General features: G+C 40.6%; 1 protein-coding gene across 12 annotated transcripts in view; it reads right to left on the reverse strand.

Moving 5' to 3' along the window:
* LOC18441682 (nucleoporin (DUF3414)) overlaps window positions 1-22,246 on the reverse strand; it is a 91,514-nt gene extending 69,268 nt beyond the window's left edge. For 4 of the 12 annotated variants that reach the window (XR_016040222.1, XR_016040221.1, XM_020671830.2 and 1 more), the window contains exons 1-5: window positions 21,518-22,105; window positions 21,244-21,417; window positions 20,862-20,957; window positions 19,231-19,300; window positions 17,577-17,710 (exon numbers count right to left, since the gene is read on the reverse strand). Coding sequence is in view for 4 of the 12 variants with exons in the window: in XM_020671830.2 (XP_020527489.2) it covers window positions 17,577-17,710; window positions 19,231-19,300; window positions 20,862-20,957; window positions 21,244-21,417; window positions 21,518-21,658 (615 nt within the window). In the remaining 8 variants the exon portion in view is untranslated. Of the gene's footprint in view, window positions 1-17,576; window positions 17,711-18,727; window positions 18,944-19,230; window positions 19,301-20,861; window positions 20,958-21,243; window positions 21,418-21,517 lie in introns of those variants that run through there. The other 8 variants (XR_016040224.1, XM_020671832.2, XM_020671831.2 and 5 more) reach the window with 4 other exon arrangements.
* Between the last annotated feature and the right edge of the window lie 440 nt (window positions 22,247-22,686).

Below are 22,686 nucleotides of genomic sequence, written 5' to 3' on the forward strand. Positions count from 1 at the left end.
TGTTGGGATGAGGTTGGTGAAAGGAAGCTTAGATAGCACAGATAAGATAGCATTAATTCGAGAAAGGCTCAGGACAGCTCAGAGTCGGCAAAAGAGTTATGCCGATAACCGAAGGAGAGATCTTGAATTTGAGGAAGGTGATCGAGTTTTCCTAAAGATCTCACCAATAAAAAGCATTATGAGATTCGTCAAGAAAGAAAAGCTAAGCCCACGTTACATCGGACCATTTGAGATCCTGGAAAGAATCGGAGATGTCGCTTATATACTTGCCTTACAACCCGAATTGGCAAACGTCCATAATGTCTTTCATGTATCATCACTACGAAAATATCAGCCCGACCCATCCCATATCTTGAAATATGAACCTTTACCGATCAGGAAGGACCTATCCTTCATTGAGCAGCCAATTTTGATACTGGATAGAAAGGTGTAAGTGTTGCGCAACAAGGAGATTCCCTTGGCACTTGTATTATGGAAGTACCATTCAAGAGAGGAGTCGACTTGGGAACAAGAAGACGATATCAGAAAAAAATATCCCTATCTTTTTCAGTAATCAGGTACACATATTTAGAAGACTAAATTTCTTTAAGGAGGGAAGAATGTAATAATCCTAAAATTTCAAAAAAAAAAAAAAAAAAGAGAGAAAAGAAACTTTTATAAGTGATGGTCCATATAAGTATGATGGTCCTTAGGGACCATCACCACTTTTATTAACCTTAACTTCCCTTTAAATCGTCCCTTGGTTGCGTGGGACTTAAAAGCTTTTACGTTTAATATAAACGTTACACCTCGTGTATGAGGTGTAACTTAATAAAATATTATTATAAGGTGTCGTACGAGGGCGAGGACTCCCACCCTAGAAAATTTTGAGGTCTCTCTGTCTAGCCGAATTTTTATCGGCAGCTCCCTCTCAAATATTTTAGGTAAGTGACTTCCTTATCTTGAAAAATAATCCATTCTTTTTAAAAAATGAAATGAAATAATTATTTCTGCTTATTATCATGAATTTTAAACGCGATAAATTTTATGCGCACGCGACCTCATTATTTTGAAACATAACCTTTTTAGTAAAAATTGTGATATTTTATCTATGTTAGAAATTTTCAATGCTGTAAATTTTTAAAAATAAATTTATTTACTTTTCTTCTCTATTGTTAGAGAATTTTAGATACTGTAAAATTATTAGAAATAAATATGATATTTCTGCTGTTAGTAAAATTGTAAGATTTCTTTCTATTGTTTTTGAATATTTAGACATTGTAAATTTCATGTGCAAATGACTGCCTTATTATTTAAAAATTGATATTTTTGCAATTGATTATAGCATTGTTGTGAAATGTTTATTTGTGAATTGATATCCCATAAATTGTGATAATTCTGTATTCTTGAATTTCTATAAGAGTTTTTCTATACATATTAAATTGGCAATTATACTAGAATGTCTTTACGAACTGCTACCTTTCTAAATTTGAGCCCAAAATACTTGATTGGTTCTTTTGAAATGTTATTGAAAGTGACTGTTAATAATGGTTTCAGTGAAATTCATATTAATGATTTCAGTGATATGTTGAGTACATGATATTGCTGCTTTCGAATGATTAAAGAGATTTAGAAATAATTTAAGTATGCAAGTGGACTCATCCGGTTCGCCGGTGAGGTATAAGTGGACCTATCCGGGACGTCGGTAGGGATTAAGTCGACTCATCCGGTACGCCGGAGAGGTATAAGTAGACCTACAGGGATTAAGTGGACCTATCTGGGACGCCGATAGGGATTAAGTGGACCCATCAGGACGCTGATGGGGAATATAGGTGACCTACTTGGGACGCCAGTAGGGTAATTTTGTGGAATCTTTGAATTATGCACTGCCGTTAAAATGTTATATGCATTTCAATCATTTGGATTATGTTTAATTGTGCATTTCTGAAAATGCTTGTGCTCGCATTGTTTTTAATTGACCTCCATTTTGAAAGTTCGTTTATATCTTTCAATCATGATTATTTTTTTTTATTATGATGATCACTTACTGAGTAGCCAAACTCATCCAACTATGGTAAACATTTTTCAGAATAACTGCGGTTTCATTTTGAGTACTTGTCAAGGGCAACTTCGAAAGATATTATAGTTGTGCCTAAGCTTTCTTTTGTTACTTTGCAAGAATTCGCCACTATAAATTTGTCCTATCAAGAGATGTATATATGTTTTGACTGTCACATTTCAGGAATATCAGTATTGTAAATTCTTGGGGTGTGACATCTAACCTACTTCTCTCGCTGAACCCTCCACAGCTCCCTTGCCCCTCTGTCATCAACCCCAGCTTCACTAGCCCTTCCCTCTCCTAACAAGAGATTGCAAAGGACTCTCCTTCGTCGCCTCGGTGCTCCTCTTCCCCCTCCAGTCAGCCGCACTCTTCGTCGGTGCACCCTCCTTTCCTCCCCATCTCTATAAACTACCTCCCTCTTCGCCTCTCTGACTTCTCACTGCCTCTCTATACCCCTGAGGAACCTACAGACCCTTCTCAACTATCCCCTATGGACTGTAACCTCCTTCCCCAAGGCATCATGACCACCCAAACCTGGGACCTCCCACCCCCGAATACTGACTCCCTTTCCTTTATGTTGGCCCACTTTCTCTCCTATACCCCCCACCTGGTTAGCTTCACCAAAGTCAACTCCCTTCACTTCACTTGGCCCTCTTACCAGTCTACCTTTTTCACTACCCTCTCCTCCGTCCAGACCTACCATTACCTTGCCTATCTCCCCTCTCCCCTCTCCCCTTTCGCCCATTCCTTGGCCTCTCAACCCTGACACCCAACAGGCTCTCAGCTAGCTTGTCCACCTCCCCTACCCCTACCAGGAGCATTTTCCTCTCTTGGACCTATCCACAGTAGACCAGACTCTCCCCCAGCCACACTCGAGGGGTCTGCCTCCACTACATCTCAGGAGACCAAGCCCATTTCAACACCTGGCTCACCTCGTGAACCACTCCCTCCTTTACCCCTTGACCTATATCCTCCCTTTAGCCTTGAGTTGTAGCCACAATAATTCGCAGACTTCCCCAATGACCAAGTCAACCTAATCCCAATCCCCCAACCGTAGCAGAAGGTCCCAGCCAAGGGGAGGATGAAGCAGCTGATGGCAGGAACTCTAACATCAAAAACAAGATGAAAGAAATGTACAGAATCATGGGCTTTCACCATGACGGCCCAGAAGGTCCAAGCCACAAGTTCATTACCGCAGACGCACACAGCAGGCTCAAGGTAAGATCCAAAGGACATAGAGAACTGCTCAGCCTTTTCCCCTCACCTTCTTTCCAGGACAAGCCATCCCAGGACTCCCCTGTCTTCCTCTGTATCTCCTACCCTAGGAGGTTCTCCAGACTGGCCTCATCCCCACCACCCTCTTCTCCCATAAAGATTGTAACATGGAACATTAGGGGACTGGGTCACCAATCTAAGAAGAATGTTGTCAGAGATATTTCTCTCAAGTACTCCCCCTCAACTCTGGCCCTCATTGAAACCAAACAACCAAATCCCAATTTGCAGCTCATCCGTCAAATCTGGGGAAAAAAACCTTCCCAGTGGGTGGCTCTACCGGTTGTGGGCGTGCAGGAGGCATTTGGGTTATCTGGAACCCGCTAGAACACAACCTCATCTCCTCATATGTAGGAAACTTCTTGTCACAATCCTCCTTTTCACCTTGAACGATGGTTCCCCCTGAAAATTCACGACCGTTTATGGCCCAAATTCATCTTCCATCAGACACAGTTTTTGGGCTGAATTGGACCACGTTGCAGCTCTTCCTAATCCTTCTTGGTTTTTAAGAGACTTCAACATCACTAGATGGTCCCATGAGCGAAATACCTCCTCTTCCATTTCCCAGGACATGAGGGACTTCACGAATTTCTTCAACAGGAATGCACTCATGGACATTCCTCTCCAAGGCAGCCTATTCACATGGTCTAACCACTCTTCTAGCCCTTCCCTCTCCAAACTTGACCATTTCCTCTTCTCTAGCGCATGGGATCAACACTTCTTGAGGTCCCAAGCCTTAACGCTACCCACACCTACTTCTGACCATTGTCCCTTTCTCCTGGATACCAATGCCATACTAAGAGGCTCAAAACCTTTTAGATTTGAACTTCTTTGGCTCAAAGAAGCCTCTCTCCATTCTCAGATACCCATCTGGTGGGACTCTTTCTCGCTTCAAATCAGGGGTAGAGCCGGATACAAACTTCAAACTAAAATCCAGCTCCTTAACGCCTCCCTCAAAACCTGAAGCAAAACCTTACCTGGCAACTTCTCTCAAACCAAATCACTTCTCTTGGATACTATCCAACGCCTCCACCGTATGGAAGAATCCAGAGCCCTTGATGACTCGGAACTAAACCTCAGGGCCCAATCCAAACTCGATTACCTATCCACCCTCAAAAAGGAAGAGATCTACTGGTTCCAGAGATCCCAAGTAAAGTGGTTAAAAACAGGCGATCAAAACACAGCTTTTTTTCACCGGATAGCAAACTGTTGCCGAAGGGACAACACCATCTCGGTGCTCAAAGTCAACAATAGATTTTTGACACAACCACTACAAATCGAGCAGGCCATCATAGAATTCTTCAAATCTCTTTACTCTCAAGCCCTCGCCGTTGACAAGCCCCAGGCCCTGATGGATTCCCAATCGCCCCTTTCAAAACTTTCTAAAGCACCTTCCGTCCCAACTTCCTCAATTTCTTCCAGGAATTCTTTCATAGGGGAATCATTCACAAAGCCATAAATGCCACCTTTATAGCCCTGGTGCCTAAACTCGAAAGGGCTGAGGAAATCAAGGACTTTCGACCTATTAGCCTCCAGAATTCCACCTACAAAATTCTGGCTAAAGTCCTAGCCTCAAGACTCCAAAAGTCCTCCTAACAGTCATCTCTCCTTCCCAATCTGCCTTTATCCAAGATAGGCAGATCTTGGATGGGGCCCTGGTAGCTAATGAGTGTCTCCACTCTAGACACCTAGCTAAGAAACCAGGTTTAATTTTCAAAATACACTGGAAGAGAGCCTACGATCACGTAGACTGGTCTATCTTGGATGAAACCATGTCGAGGATGGGCTTCAGAGATGGTTGGAGAAGGTGGATGAGGGGATGTTACTCCAACCCCCATCTATCCATCCTCATTAATGTCACCGAAAGGTTTCTTCCCGGCTCACAAGGGGCTCCGCCAAGGGGACCCCCTCTCCCCATTCCTCTTTGCCATAGCCGCTGAAGTCTTCTCAAGATCCCTCTCCCACCTCTACTAGTCTAGTCTCCTCTCTGGCTTCACCACTAGCAACCAAGGTCCCTTGATGTCACACCTACAATATGCAGATGACACCCTGGCTTTCCTAGACGCCACCCGAGAGGAGATCAACACCATCAAACTCTTTCTCCAGTACTTCCAGATAGCTACAGGATTAAAGGTCAACATAAGAAAATCCAAATGATGGGCGTTGCCTTGACAACTAACGAGGTGGCTACCCTTATTCTAGACTGGGACAGCAAAGTGGAAGATCTCCCCTCCACTTACCTGGGTCTTCCTCTGAGGCTAGGGAAACCCAAAAAAAGACTTTGGTCCCAAGTTCTTGACAAAGTTGAGAGACGCCTAGCCACCTGGAAAGGTAGATATCTCTCACCTGTAGACAGAGTAACCCTGATCAAGGTTACCCTGGCAAACACCCCAGTATATTTCATATCCCTATTCCAGATGCCAGCACAGGTGGCCAATCGCATAGAACAACTTATGGCCAGGGAGATATCTCTCACCTGTAAAAAGAGTAACCCTGATCAAGGTTACCCTGGCAAACACCCCAGTATATTTCATATCCCTGTTCCAGATGCAGGCACAGGTGGCCAATAGCATAGAACAACTTATGCGCAATTTCCTCTGGTCAAGCCAGGCAGAGAAGACAAAATTTTACCTAGTAGCTCGGGATAACACCCGCCTACCAAGAAAACAAGGGGGCTTAGGGATTCGAATCCTCAGAGAGCATAACACAGCTCTTTTAGGCAAATGGTGGTGGCGCCTGGCCACCCAACCGAATGCTCTCTGGGCTCAAATATTGTGCAAAAAATGCAAGATCCAGGATGATATTTGGGTACCAGAGAGCATTCAAAAACAGAGGGCGGCTGGAGTGTGGCTGTCTTTAGCTTCTTCCCTACCACTATTCAGAAGGCACTTAGATTCCACGCTAGAGTTGGCACCAGAGTTAAATTCTGGACGGACCTCGGGCTTGGTACTTCACCATTGTGCAAGGCCTTCCCTACCCTCTTCTCCCTCTCCACTGACTATAACTCCTCTATCGCTAAGGAATTGCCTCTTGTGGGTGGCAGACTTCATTTCGTAGACACCTCTCAGAGGACGAGTGCACTCAGTTCCTACATCTACTGGGTACCCTGTCCTCCCACTTCCTCCCCTCCTTCGGCAGTGATTCTTTAGTATGGAGCCTATCCCCTTCTGGCCTATTTTCAGTAGCCTCTTTCTACAAAGCCCTCATTCAACCCCCAACCTTTCCCCTCAACCACACTTCTATCCTGTCAAAAGTGTGGTCCACCATAGCCCCACCAAAGATCCAGTTCTTTACTTGGATTGCCTGCTCTCAAAGAGCCCTCTCAATCGACCAATTACAAAGAAGAGGTCTCTCCTTACCAAACAGATGTGCCCTACGTCTCTGTGAGGAGGAATCTAACCCGCACTTGTTCATTCTTTTCGACTTTTCCAGTAAACTCTGGTCACTTGAACTCCAGCTCTTCGGCATCCAATGGGTTACCCCACCCACGGTCAAAGCACTCATCACCCACAACTTCGCTTCTCAGTGGCCCTTGGCTGGGAAAATATTATGGAAGGCCACGGTGGCTGCTACAATATGGTCTCTCTGGCTGGAAAGGAACAATAAGATTTTCAACGATGCTCAGCTACAACAGCCAGCCCTCTTCCACAAGATAGTCTCATTAACCACCTTCTGGGCTTCTCAACACAAATCCTTTTCGGGCATCCCTAAGAACACTTTCTTCCCTCAATGGCAAAACATACTTAAACATAGACCTCCCAAACCCCCAAGAATTAGCAATTGGCAACCCCCACCAGAGGGCAGCATCAAGCTGAACTTTGATGGCTGCTCCTTAGGCATCCCTGGTCCCTCAGGCGTAGGGGTGTTTTCAGAGACTGCCAGGGCAATGTCCTCTTTACTCTTTCGGTGCATCTAGGGACTTTCGACTCCCAATATGCAGAAGCCATGGCCCTCTTATTGGGATTGAGAAACTTTAATTCCTCCTGAGGTTCTACACTGATAGTGGAAGGAGAATCTTCCAACACCATATCCTGGGCAAGAGGCTTGTCCCTCCCTCATTGACAATTGTCCTCAATCTTTGATGAAATTTCTCATTTATGCAGGGTTACCAGCGTCTTATGACAGCATATCTGGAGGATGTCCAACAATCTAGCACATCTACTGGCGAAGGAGGGAGCTAGTTTGCATTCAAACTCCTAGGCTAGGTCCAACTCCTTTTTTGTTCAGGACCTCAGCCGTACTGACTCCGAGATTAGGTCCAATTCCTTTTTTGTTCAGGACCTCAGCCGTACAGAGTAGCACCTCTCTCATCGAGCAAGCCACAGTATAGATTTTTTGTAAATCTCATTGTAAATTTTGTAACATGGGCGCTTCATATAAGCCTATATTGATAATGGAAGGTTAATGTATTTTTACTGTTAGCCACCCAGGGAGGGTGTGCTTTCAGACATACCTTTTGTAAACTTCTATAGAAATACAATGTAAACAGTTCTCACAAAAAAAAAATATGTACACAAACTGAAGAGATCTAAAAGCAAGTTTCTCGTACCTAGTTTTAAAGTTTTTATGATGCAATAAAGCCATATGGTTTTATGAGGTCGACATTGGACCACTTCCTATTTATTTATAACAGCAATAAAGGTATTGTGATCATTACCTTATATGTAGATGATATTATTATCACAAGAAATTTTTATTTTTGATAAAAGTTAACATTGTATTGCTGGCAGAGAGTTACATTGGAGTCCGAGATCACCCTAAAGAAGGGTGACTCAGTAAAAAATAGTGTTAACCTAACATATACAGAAAGGGTTTATAGAGCCTCCCAATTACAACAATTTAAATGAAGTTTTTGCAAAAATACATCGAGACTGAAAAACCAAAAAAACGAGCCGTAGTAAGTCGTGAGCCCCTGGCCTTGAGCAAAAAAGGAGTCGGACCCGAGTAGTGCTTGTCCTTGGCCCTGGCTTCTAGCACCCTCTTTCGCCAATAGATTTGCGATGCCGTTGGACGTCCTTCATATATGCCTCCAAGAGACGTCCATATCCCTGCATATATGATCAATTTCGTCAAAAAGTGAGGCTAAGTACCACAGTGGTCGTTCTCCTTGCCCAGGAGATAACATTATATGAGTCTTCTTCCACTATTAGTTGAAGGCCCCATGAAGGATTGAAGAGTTTTATGCCTATTAAGAGGGCAAAAGCTTCGTCAAGATTGGAATCCTTTATGCCAATGTACTCTGAAAAAGTCAAGAGAACGTTGCTTTGATTCGCGGAAGACCCCCCCAGCCCCTGCCGGGCCAGGGTTCCCAATGGAGCACCCATCGAAATTCAGTTTGATGCATCCTTGGGGTGGTGGTTGCCAGGTATAAGGTCTGGTCACCAGTCTCGGTTGGTGGTGAAGGACATTGATCCATTGGGTGAGGAAAACACTTCCTGGGATCCCAAAAAAAACCTTGTGGTTGGAGGCCCAAAAGGTAACCAGAGAGATAATCTTGTGAAGGAGAGCTGGTGTGTGAAGTTCAAAGCCTTGGAAGATTCTAAGGTATCTTTCCAACCAAATGGACCATATGGGTGCTGCAATAGTTGCCTTCCCTAACAATCTTCCTACCTTCGACCAACATGAGTCGAGATCGTAAGAGATCAAAGCCTTGACCGAAGGGGGGGGTGACCCATTGAATGCCAAAAAGTTGCAACACTTGGCCTCAGAGGTCGAAAGTATAGTCACAGTGGATGAACAAATGTTGGTTCTACTCCTCGTCACATAAGCATAAGGCACACCTATTGGGGCTCGGGATCCCTCTCTTTTGAAGTTGGTCCACTGTGAGAGCCCATCTATTGGGGATCAGGATCCCTATCTTTTAAAGTTGATCCACTGTGAGAGCCCTATAGGAGCATGCAAGCCAATTGAAAGTTTGGACTTTTGGTGGAGCAATGGTGGGCAAACATTGGAGTGGATTGCTGTTGGGTTTGCCAGGAAAGTTGGGGGCAGAATTAAGCTTTTGTAGAAGGATGCTACCAAAAAGATGCCAGAGGGAGCTAGCATCCAGATGATAGCATCACTTCCTTGAGGCGAGAGGAAGTGGGAGTAGAGAGAGGTCGAGAGTGATTGAAAATGGTTGGTTTCCACTTCAATAAGATTCCTTCGAAAGGTAGGGTTCCAAACTCTACGTCCGCATGTTAGGACCATTTCCTCAACAACTGAGAATTATTTGTTTTGAGCCAGAGAGTAGAGGGTAGGGAACACCTCTCTCAAAGGGGAGGGTCCTATCCACAAATCGGACCAGAATCTCACGCTAGAGCCCTCTCTAGGATGAAACGTTATGAATTTTCTGAACTGGGAAAGGGCCGAGGCAAAGGATCTCCAAGCCCTTGACGCATTGTGCCAGTGACTCCTAATTGGCATCCAGGCTCCTTCAGGGATATTATACTTTTTTCGTAACACCTGGGCAAAGAGAGTTCTGCTGGGTGGCTAGACGCCACCACCATTTCCCAAGGAGTGCCTGGTTTTGTTTACGAAGGCTTCGATTACCAAGTTCTCCCCGCTGTTTGGGTAGGCAAATGTTGTCCCATGCTACAAGATGGAACTTTGTCGTATCTGCCTGCCCCGACCAAAGGAAATTACGCATGATTTGGCCAAGTTGATTGGCAACCTGGGCTGGCATGTGAAATAGAGACATGCGGTAGATCAGGGAGTTGGCAATGGTAGCATTGATCAAAGTCATTCTACCTGCCATAGAGAGGAATCGACCCTTCCACCCTGCCAAATGCATGTCTACCTGCCATAGAGAGGCCTAGATAAGTTGTCAATAAGTCTTCCACTTTACACTCCCACCTCGGAATGAAGGATCTGACCTCTGCTGGTGTCAGGCCCACACCCAGCATTTTTTATTTTTCCAAATCATTATCACAAGAAATTCCCAAGCCTTATTGCAAATAGCAAGAGATTTCCCCAACATAAGTGCAAAATGAAAGATTTGGGAGAGCTGAGCTATTTTCTGGGAATAGAAATAGATTGGACCCAAGATAAAATTCAATTGTCTCAGCATAAATATGAATTGGATTTACTGGTGCCCTATAATATGTTCAATTGCAAACCATCAGCTACACTTGTAGCACTCAACAAAGGGTGAGAGCTAATGAAGGAAAATTAATTGATGATCTAGAAAAATACATAAGCATGGTAAGTGTAATTCAGTTTACCCTTACTTGTCTTGACATTGCATTCGGAGTATATGGATGCTCCTACCGATGTTCACTTGGAAGCCTTAAAACGTAGAGCCAGATAGATCAAAGGTACTATTAATTTGCGCAATACATATCATAGAAATCATATAGAAGATGTGCATGTTGTTTCTATTGTTGAATAGTCAAATATCGATGGGGCAGAAGATCCTAACTCACGCATGTCAGTTTCAAAATATCATATTTATTTAGGAAGTAATTCAGTTTCCTGAAGAAGCAAGAAACAAAAATCCGTAGGAAGATTGACACAAAAGCTAAATACAGGGCATTGGCTAGTGTTGTATCAGAGATCTCTTGGATTCAAAACCTAATTATAGCACTTGAATAAGGTGCAGCCTCTCAAAAATTCATTGCGATAATTGGAGTGACTAGCTATCGCAGCTAATCATATTTTCCATGATTGCACTAAACATATCAACAATGATTATCATTTTGTGCAAGAGAAGATAGAAGAAGAGGCAATTCAAGTAGAACATATTGGGCCTGAATACATCAAACAATACAGTAGCAACCAAGGAAAGGAGGAGAAAAAAAGAAGAAAATAGAGAGAAAAATCGAAAGTTTTGTGAGAAAGAAAGAGAGGCACTTTGAGAGAAGGGTGAAAAAGAGTCGCATAGAGTCCAACTGACCTCCATACACCTCTCTTCGATTTCATATTACTTATAAATTTCACCAATGTACAAAAGTGCCCTAAAGTGAAAAGAAAGACAAATAAGTCCTTAAGGACTTAATACAATTGAAAGAGACCTAGGAGCTTTCAATATTCACCTTCACAACACTTAATACAATTCAATATTCACCTTCACAACACTCTCCCTCAAGATGGTGCATAGTCGAAATTTCCCAATGGCCTTTGTTAGAGTATTTGCTAATTGAGCTTTTGCCTTTCCATTACGAAGACAAATTTCTCCAGTAGCAACTCCTCTAATAAAATGTCAATCTATCTCTATATGCTTGGTTTGATCGTGCTAAACCAGATTGCAAGCCATCTGATGGCCGCTTTGTTATCACAATACAAGGACTTCATGGAAACTAAGCTTTCATAACAGGATTTGAACCACATCAATTCACATGCTCTATGAGCCATAGATCGATACGTTGCTTCTGCACTTGAACAGGTTACAACTGATTGTTTTTAACTCCTCTAAGTCTCAAGGTTACCTCCAACCAGTGTACAATAACCTGATGTAGATTTCTGGTTCACAATACAACCTGCCCACTATGCGTTTGTATAAGCCTCAACTCATAAGTGACCATGATTAGCAAACAGCAGTCCACACCTGTTGATGATTCTAAAAATCTAAGAACTCTGTAAGCAGCTACAAGGTGAATAGTTCTAGAAGCATGCATGAATTGGCTAATCATGCTCACAGCATATGCAATATTTGGGTGTCTAGGTGAAGATATATCAATCTACCTACTAACCTTTGGAATATACCTACATATTTAAGAGCTTCACCCCTTTGGTCATCGAGTTTGTGGTTTTCTTCCATAGGCGTACTTCCTTAAGGAGATCCAGCACATACTTCCTTTGAGAAATAAAAACTCCTCTCTTAGACCTAGCCACTTCTATTCCAAGAAAATATTTTAATGGCCTAGATCCTTAATTTCAAATTCCCTTCCCAAAAAGCTCTTTAACTTTTTAATTTCCAATAAACAATTACTTGTTACAACAATATCATCCACATATACAATCAAGGCAATAGTACTGACCATGGTATATTCCACAAATAAAGTATGATCAGCAAGACTCCAAGTATACCTGACTCTTTGGACAACACCACTAACCCTTACAAACCAGGCTTTGGGAGATTGCTTTAGTCCATAAATGCCCTTTCACAATCTACACAATTTTCCCTAATATCCAGGAGCCAGGAGCCCTAAATACATGTGGAGTAACCATGTACATTCTTCTTGCAATTCGTCATGAAAGGACACATTCTTGACATCTAGTTCATGTAATGACCACTTCATGTTAGGTGCCAAAAACAAAAGGAGCTGAATGGAGTTCATCTTAACCAGGGAGAGAATGTCTCATAATAGTCTATTCCATAAGTCCACGTGAACCCCTCAACTAATCGTGCCTTGTATCTGTCAACTATACCATTAGCTTTGTGTTTTACCGTGCAAACCCATTTGCAACCAACCATCTTCTTTTGTTTAGGAGGATCTACCAGCTCCCAAATACCATTCTTTATTCATGCCCTTATCTCATCGCACATAGCCTCTTTCCACTTGGAATAAGCTAAAGCTTCCATAATGCTAGAAGCAATAGAAAAAAGGTGTAGCATACACAAAAGATGATAGGAAGTAGACAATGACTCATAAGAAATAAAATTGCTAATCGGCTGTGTTGTGCAACTTTGTCTACCTTTGCATGCCGCACTGAGCAAATCAGAATCATCACATTGAGGTCTGGAAATTAGTTGGATAGAGATATTACCTAGATCAGAGGAGCACAATTGGTGTAAATGCTTGTCAGCTATGACGGTCTACACTTCCTTCTGTTTTCGTCGAGTATTAGACTCTTGATTCTTTATTTTCAGCAGCATGAAATGCCCCTCACTGTCATCCTGGCTTCTATAATCAGAAATAATAAGGATAGGAAGAGGAACAGAGGACCACTCTTCACACTATTCTCCCATTGAAGAGTGGTGGGAAAGAGGGGAATGAACTCCAAAAAAGTTACATCTGTTGAGAATAATTTCTTCTTTGACACTATATCATAACATTTGTAACCCTTTTACGAAGATGGATAACCAAGTAAAATACATTTACAGATTTGGGATCCAATTCAATATAGTATAGACCCAAAACATGAGCAAAGCAAACACTCCCAAAGACTTTAGAGTGAACATTGAACAGTGGACGATGAGGAAATAGAATTTTATATGGGGACTTGTAATCTTCATGATGGCATCCAATTAATAAGATAAGATGCAGTGAGCACAACTTCATACTAGAATTTCTTATAAGTACATTCATACTGAAGAGAAGGGCACTATTCACTTCTAAACGACGTCTATTCCTTCTTTCAACAACACCACTTTGTTGTGGTGTATAAGTGTGAGAATTTTTAAGTGTTATTCCATGCACATCCAAACAGGGCTGCTGCTCTACGATACTCCCCACCTTGGTCAGTTCGAAGTACCTTAATTGTAGTATCAAATTGCGTGATAATCATGTTAGGAAAGACCTTGAAGGCATTTGAAACTTCATATTTGGTTTTCAAAAGGTATCAAGGTAGATCAAGAGTAATCATCAACAAAAGAAACAAAATACAAATAACCAAAACAAGATGTAATAAGTGGAGGACCCTAAACATCAGAATGAACAATAACTAAAGAAACCTTGCTTTCATTATTACTTGGTAAATAAGACTTCTACAATGTTTAGATAGCTCATAGAACTCACATTGAAACTCAGACACACTAATAGAAATAAACGACTTAGGAAAATTTGTAAGGATTGAAAAGACACAAGACCAAGTCAGAGATGCCACTGCCAAATTCGATCCTTATTAGCACTAGAACAGGACTATAGGGCTTGAGAAGAAATTGCCAAGTCTAGAATTTGGAGAGCGCCAGCTTCATGATCACTGCTTATCGCCTTCCTCATATCTAGATACCAAAAAACACAATAGGAAGGAAAGGTCACACTACAATTCTGACTCTTGGTAATGTTACTTACAGACATAAGTTTGTAGCAAAGCTAGGAACATGCAAAACTGATAACAATGACATTTGAGGAGAAACATTTACAAATCTTTTTCCAGCAATAGACGAAATAGTCCCATCAATAATCTTAACTTTGTCTCCACCAAAACACAGAGAATAGCCGAGGAAGACATACCACTCATGTGATTTGATGCTCATAAATCAATAATTCAGGATTGTCCAAACAGAGCAAGAGAGACATGATTAGTAAAAGCTTGAGTACCTGAGTGTGCAAAGGTTGAAGTAGAGGTTGAAGATGAGCCATCTAACCAATAACATCTTTAGGGAATGGTACAATCTCTTTTGGAGTAGAAAGTGAAGATTAGATTGCATTTTGTATTGATTGATCTGTACTAGCAGCGGTGAAACTCCCAGTGGATGAAGCTTTGTAAGCATTAAGCTGATTTGGACGATTGATTTAGCTTGCCAACCAACAAATTCCAATAAGGTTCTTTAATATGACGATTTCTACCACAATAGTCACAATTTAACTTATTTTTTATTGCCTTGATTCGGCCCTCCTTTTCCAAATTTCCAAATTCCGTCCCCCTTATTTTTTCTAGGAGGTAATGAGGCCGAAACAAGGGCAGATCGATCAATTAATTAACCAGGCAACATGACACTTTTTTTACTCTCTTCACTTTGGACAAAAGAATACACCTGGTTAAGGGATGGAAGTATATCCCTACTGAGTAATTGAGCCCTAGCTAATTCAAACTCAAGGTTCAATCTTATCAAGAACTCAAAAATATGATTTTGTTCTCCAAACTCTTTGTATTTCTCTTCATCTACTTTACAGACCGGCTTAAACATCTGATAGTACGAAGTAATGAAAAATATGATGCAAGAGACATCTTCCCCGTCAAAGATGGAAATTTCCCGCCTCAATTGGTAGACTTCAGCCGCATTCTTGCTTTTGGAGTAAGTTTAGTGTACAGAGTCCCAAATATTTCTTAGTTCAAAGTAACATAAAACCCCAGTAATCAACGGTTGCATGAAGTGTAAAAAACAAGACGTAACAAACAAAACTTCAGTTTCCCATTTATCATGTGAAGGATACGTTTCTTTGGGTTCAGTAATATTACCATTGGTACACCCCAACTTCCCTCTTCCACCAACAAACATTTTTGCAGACTGGCCACTCTAAATAACTTGTTCCATTGAGTTTGATAGTAGTAATATGCAGTCCAAGGTTATCCCCATGGATACCAATATGGGAGGTTACACTTGGAGCACTAGAGAAGGCGGAAGCTCGAATAATGCATATTAGACATATTGACCACAACATAGCCTGGAAACACCAAAGAAACAAGCTCATCAACACAACCAGCCACTCAAAAAACACTTTAACTAGGGCCCAAGACTTTCCATACTAAAGATCTCCAAAAAGACAGTTTCACAATTCATAAACAAGGGTCTGATCCATTTAAGGGGGTCCGACAACAGCCTTTAACACCATCGAACCATACCAACCAGATCCAGGATTTCTGATCCCGCATCAAAACTCAATGAAGCAGCCGTGAAACTAGGTTTTTTTTTATTCTATACCCTTTTTCCCAGATCTAGGGTTTCTAACCACAAGGCTTCCGGAGACCTTCGCACAGCCAAATCACATCTTTATAGTTTCAAAAGAAAATTCTCGAAGGAACCTTCTTCTGATACCAAATAAAAAATACAGCAGTAACCAAGGAAAGAAGAAAGTAGAGAGAAATCAAAAGATTGTTCAGAAAGAAAGAGAAGGATGAGAGGTACTTAGAGAGAAGGGAAAAAGAGAAGAGTCACAGTGTCTAACTGACCTCCATGCACATCTCTTCTATTTTCTTAAGTGAAAAGAAAGACAAATAAGTCCTTAGGGACATAAATACAATTCAAAGAGAATGAGGACTCACTTAAATACGATTCACTTTCACAACAAAATCAAACTCTTGATATCTTCACCAAAGGACTCATGAATGAAAGGCATCATTTTCTAGAACACAAATTGTACATGACATACAATTTGAGGGAGTGTGTTGAGAAAATGTATAATTTATAATTGCAGCTGTTCTATATTTTGTTTTGCATCATGTTGACATAATCATCAGAGTCAAGGGCATAATTGCACAATGCATATAGGCATATTTAAAAAAGAGATGCAAGGACCCCCAAGTTAGATCAAGGGGGCCTCCACGCAATTCTTTCATTTATTCACTCTTCTCTCTTTCTCTTCAAGCTTTTCATTCAGAAAACCACGAGAAAATACGAGGTTCTATATTGATCACACTATAAAGTGCATCAGTCAAATACTGGCCCCATAAAACTTAACTCGAAGATCAACCTTGATTATACCATTGATACCTAGAAACACATTTTGCCCCCAAGAAGCAAGCATTTCTTATATCCCATGTTTCACTCATCTAGATGTATATGTAAATGACAGTTGTTGTTCATGGATTTTGATTCACACACCACTTACTGCATCCATTTCCATGCGGGAAACCAAGACTACCCCCACAAGCATTACCCAATGCTGGGCTTGGATAGCAACTATATTGCACTAACTTTGAAATACAGAGGTTGCCAAAAAAAAAAGAGGATCGTTGGATGTGCTTGGGCAACATATTGTTGGGCATGTAAATATCAAACATAAACAGTGTAAATATCAATCTTAAACAGTGTCGTAGGGAAACCATAGCATTACTAGGGATTAGGAAAGGCCAGTTTCCAAATCAATTTTGTTTAAGAAAATGATCTTATGAGGCAAACTCCCATCTTATAACACAACATCACCACTCCACCACCACTGCTGATGCCACTAAACAACCCAGCCTCTCCGCCATAGACACCGCTACTACTGTTGCACCATCACCACCACAGCTGCTGCCACTCAATTTTAAAGAAAGAGAAGAAAAATTATTACAAATTAAATAAAAAACCGTAGACTTCATGTATGTAGTAAATGTTTTTCAATCATTGCATGAGGCACAAGAATTTTAGTAAGAGCCCCAAAAGAAAACACCATAAAATCATAAAACCAAAGAAAGGATTTAACAAGTAACTGCATACCACAAGAAGAGGATAAATGAAGCATAGCTGTAGAAGCCTTACAGTTCATAATACCACGTTCATAATACCATAATATACCTTCCAGTAAAAATCCCCAAGTGATATGGATTGTGCTAAATTGTTAAAGTATACCTCATAATAGTTCTCAGAAAACATGCTACATTTCAAAAATGCCACGCAATAATGTAAGGAAACTAAGTAACAGCTTAAACTATGACATTCGCTTGAAAGCGAATGGGTTGCTTCCAGAAAGTATACCATTTGCTCTGGGTTTTTAGAGGAGAGAAGATTCATGAGGGTCTCAAATGCTGTTCTTTCCAGGCCATCATGTACTAGCTCCATGGCAAACTTCTTGATGGCATCGGTTTCAGGGGCACTACTACCAATAGATACTACACCAAATTGTAATAAACAATGGAGTTAGGAAAGAGGCTATTAATAGAGAAAATAAAAAAAAGAGCAATTAGCATATTCTCAAGCCCATATACAAGCACAATTCATCAAAGGACAAAACAAGAAGATTCATTAGAAAAGCAAATAATTGAATAATGAACCACCTAACTATACGAGCGCTTTAAAATTCCACCCAGGTGCTCATATTGAACAAGTAATTACCAGATGCAAGCCATCCCAGGTGTATTGCAAGATGCACAACTTGGGATGCATGTTCAGACAACTAGGTTGCAAAGGGGAAAGACAGGCAGTTTTTACATTAAGGTCTTGACTTACATAATTTTCTCATATATAATATAATATTATATCATGTAATATCATAATATCAGATATACATATAAATTAAATACTAAAATTATATTTGTTATTAAAATGTCAATTATTTCCTTTTGGGTAATTTATTGAAAATGTCAAGTATAATGGCTCATTTATAACCAATGGCTTATAACATTGTTACTAAATAGCATGTGACATTATCAGTCTGTAGTTTCACTAGAACCCAAAGGAATATAATTTAGGATCACTGCCCATGCTCTGATATGTACATATTGGAAAGAAAAATTGAAACGCTGAAATACAGGGTGAGCTTTCAATTCCAAAAGTTCATTAATTAATCACTGAAAAAGAAAATTCATGGCCCATTAAATACAAATGATGATTAAAAAATTATATTCATCATGATTATAGAAAATTAAATACACAATTTATATGCGTGTGGCCCATCTGATCCAACCCCAAATAGATAATAAAAAGTGAAACCTAAACACCACGGCCACATTAATTATTCATAACATGATACTATGAATACATATAGGTAAAACTTATTGGATATAAAGTAAAACTGTCAAAATAAATGTTTAAACTTTAAACCAAACAATTTCACTGATCTCAACAAAATTTCACTGCATTTCAAAACAAATCAGTATCACCAACATCTATGGAGCAATCCAACTCACTATCTCCATCTTCATCTCCCATTGCTTACTGTCATCTTCTGAACCACTACCTTCTTCCACATAATCCCCCTCCTCCGGGGTCTCTACCACAACTTCTTCCTTTTCCTTCAAGCACACGTCTCCAGCTTCTCTCAGAAATCTAGTACTAGGCTTTAAGCTTATCAAAGTCCCAGCAGCCCATCCAACATCTAGCAACCCAAGACGTCAGCCTCCGAACTGCCAATCAACTTCTTAGACATTCATCAATGTCCTTCAAGATGATCAAATCAATCAAGTTGTGCATTTGTTTCTTTGTTGAAAGTTAGAATGAGATGCTAATTGAAAACCATTGGATTAAACCGAGAGCTACATTGTCCATATGCATATGAGAGCAAAGAATAAGAAAAAAAAACATGACAAGAATTGAGACAAAGACAACAAAACATAAAGGCGTGCAACATAAAAAGCAAGACAAGTATATAGATACAGCCATCATATGACAAAGGCATTGAGGAGTTACATACGTGCATGCAGCAGAATCTGCCGAGTGCACTTCAGCAGACATTGCCTTTCAAGATTGTACTGGATCATGATCTTTATAACAAGTGCAGAAAGAATGGGCAACCATCAGTTTGAAGGCAGAAAAAGAATCACAAACCAAATATTCAACCATTCAATCAAAGTGCCATACGTCTAATGGAAATTGATTGGACCTAAACTGCATACATCTTCAGTAAGCTGGTTTGAAAAATAAGGAAAATACAGCCACATAGCTCAACTAAAAACATCCGAAAATATTGGAGATAAAATTCAGCATATACACATAGTATAGATTTTTTCAAATGCACACATGTACAGGAAATGACTATTATTGAGCAACAAAAGGATATACCCAATACTGCTAGCACTTGCCAATCATTCTGAGAGAACAAAAAAGAAGTGAATACTCTGTTCAGATTCTATGGAATAATCACCCACAGATGTTAATTCAAGAAAATAAGTATATGCATATTACTTGAAGGTCACTTTGACTTTGATTAAGATACTTATGCAATTAACTTGGACCATTCAGCATCATCATCCTGTATCAGATAATTGTCTGAAATTTTGTATTTGTAGATAAAAAAATTACCAAGTTTGCTTAGAATTGATTAAGAAATTGCAATCATCGGTTTAGAGTCAGAAAAAGTTATCATTCTCTGAAATCATGTGGCACCCGAGACACCCAACTATTGGAATGCCACCAACCTTAGTATGCAATAGCAAGTTGTAAGGGTGTGACTAGAGTCAGGATTCAAGGTTACAGCTATGGTCCAACTACTGGTGTCCAAAAATAATAAAGTGAGGATGTGTTAGGTCAAATAGAACTGTAAAACCTAAGAAACTCTTGAAATGATTCCAACGGTATTATAAACATTTGTATGAAAGGAGATCACTATCTCCAAGTTGTTAATTAAATCTTAGCACAAAGGCTAATAATCTTTAGGCAATCACAAGGCCTTAGTAGAATAGTCCACTCTTTTTACAGCCACCAGTAATTCATCTTTATGAGTAAAATGGACAAGCATAAGCGGTACTCCATCCATCCTCTGAGCATGAGGGAGATCCCGAAAAGTGCATGCAAAGATTGAAGAGGAGGAATATCCAAAAAGAAACTATGGAAGCCAAAGAAGATATAGCCAGAATTTAGAGAGAGAGAGAGAGAGATGCTGAGAGAATTAGAAAGGTCCAAAGCGGCTGATGAAATAATGATGATGCCGTGGTAATTGAAATACCAACCAACCGTGAAGGGGTTCATATTTGGACCTTTAGCTACTTTCTTATAAGTTTTCAGGGGATTAAAAATATGCTTTTCATCTTTCTTGATTGTCCTGCAGAAGTTTCAACATTTGGCATCTTTTTGTTGCATGTTGTTTCCACAAAAAACTGCCCTTGTTAAATTTACCAGGACAAAAGAAAAAGAAAGGCAACAAATAATGAAAGTAAGGCAATAAAATAAAACAAAGAATTACAAAAGCAACTAAAAAATTTCAATTCTTCTCTAACAACCCCAAATAACAGCAAGAACATCTCTATTTGCTCATAAAAATTTCATTACGTTTCAAAAGAATGACAAGCACACAAGGGAAGACAAAAAGCAAAACAAGTCACTAACCTGAGGTAGGTACGCCTCTAATTTGTTGTCAACAGCCGCTTGATGGACTTCAATGGACCTACTCACTAAAATGTACGCTTGCACTTCATTTAAATCCTGCAAAAGAACAAAACCATATGTGAACTTGAAATCTGATTAAAAACAATAATGTCTTACAAGTAAGTTAATCATAGCAATACCTGCTGCTCTATAATGCAACAATACTGATACACATAAACATGTTCTTCTTACTGTGAAATTCAGGGCATTCACAAAACCTTTTCCCATGAATCGTGAAATACACTCTAACAAGTTTGCAATCATGTGAAATTTTGACAATAATCAACTAATCCCAAAATTTAAACCAAACTCATAAAATATCAAGGAAAATCATCTAAATTACCAGGAGAGAGCCGACTCTAAGAGCAACCTCCGTCAATTTTGTGTTTATAACCACACGATGCGAACCCAGTGTGATACTTGGAGAGTCCAAAGCAGACCTTGACTCCACACTTGGTGGCTTAAAAAAGGCAAGAGTGTTAAGAAGCCATCCCTTATTGTCCTCGAGCTTCTTCGTCTGAGGAATGGAAACACTTCGAGATTGAGAATAGGTAGCGATTTTAGAGAGAGAGAGAGAGAGAGAAAAGAAGAATTTACGGTTTATGAACTGCTCATACCAGCGAAGGGGGAGGATGTGACGCCGGTGGCGACAGGTTTTCAAGCTCTGTGAGAAGAGACACAAAGGAGTCCCACCACAAAGATGAATCTAGGGTTTTTGAGAGCGCTGCCTGGTTAATGGCCGCTGCAACGCTCGCCATTTTTGTCGTCTAGAATGGAGCGATCAAGCATAAGTAGAAGTGCTGCCTCAACTCTCTATACCCTCTCTCATAACCCTCCGCATATTTGGTTAGTGAGTAGAGCAGCACACAAGGGAACGAAGATTCGCTCCCGCCCTTTCACTAAACCTTCAAAGCACGCACGCTTCTGGTGCCCTCCGTGCACGTGCAAATGATTTTTTAGGGCAAAGCTATGAACCTTCCTAAACAGTGCACCGTTATAACTTCTTCCTTAGCCTCAAATGCACGCAAGCTAAGTTTTGCTTGTAGATTGGTCGAGAACTATGTCGGGCTCCTCTCCGAAAAGCTCTCACACAGGCTGTAAACATTTTCCTAATTTGGCGTAGTTAGTTCTCTCCTAGCATCGCTAATTCTTTAGACCGATGACCGTATGTGAGGGAGGGGAGACCCTCTCCGTCTTGAGTGTGCGAGAGGTCAAAATGGTGCGGCGTTAATGTATGCATGTGTGGGCTAGTGGCTAAAGACCTTTGGTTCGAGATCTTGGGTAAGATGGTGAGGACAAATGGTAATCCAAACAATGACTTGGTTGGCTCGATTATGGATGGCTTGACTTAGGGAGACATGGGTTTAGATCATGACAAGGGAGTGACTATCAATATACTTAGTTGGGCAAGTGTGTAGACCATAATAGTCACAAGTGGGGTGATCATTGTCCACGGGCACCCTGGCTTGGCGGGCACCAAGTTTATTCAAACTAGGATCACAGTCGGGGGTGCAAGTGATTTCCTTGTCCATTCAACTTGGTGTTTTGTAATTACCAGCCATTCCACTTGTGGTGTTTTGTAATTATTGGTAAGGTTGTTATTATCCACACATCAAGTATGTGGAGATTAAGGCTATCACCATCCACTCACCTCAACGAGTTGGATGGCGATAGGGAGTCAATCTATAAGTAAGCTAGTGTTGTCTTTGGGGCATCCCTCCATCACCATCTTCTTTTGCAGTAATACCTCCTCAGGTGAATCCCAACGCAACAAAAACACAAAAAT

Source organism: Amborella trichopoda, chromosome 9, assembly GCF_054954075.1.
Source record: "Amborella trichopoda isolate Santa Cruz 75 chromosome 9, AtrichopodaSantaCruz75HAP2 v2.0, whole genome shotgun sequence".
In the NCBI taxonomy this organism is placed as follows: Eukaryota; Viridiplantae; Streptophyta; class Magnoliopsida; order Amborellales; family Amborellaceae; genus Amborella; species Amborella trichopoda.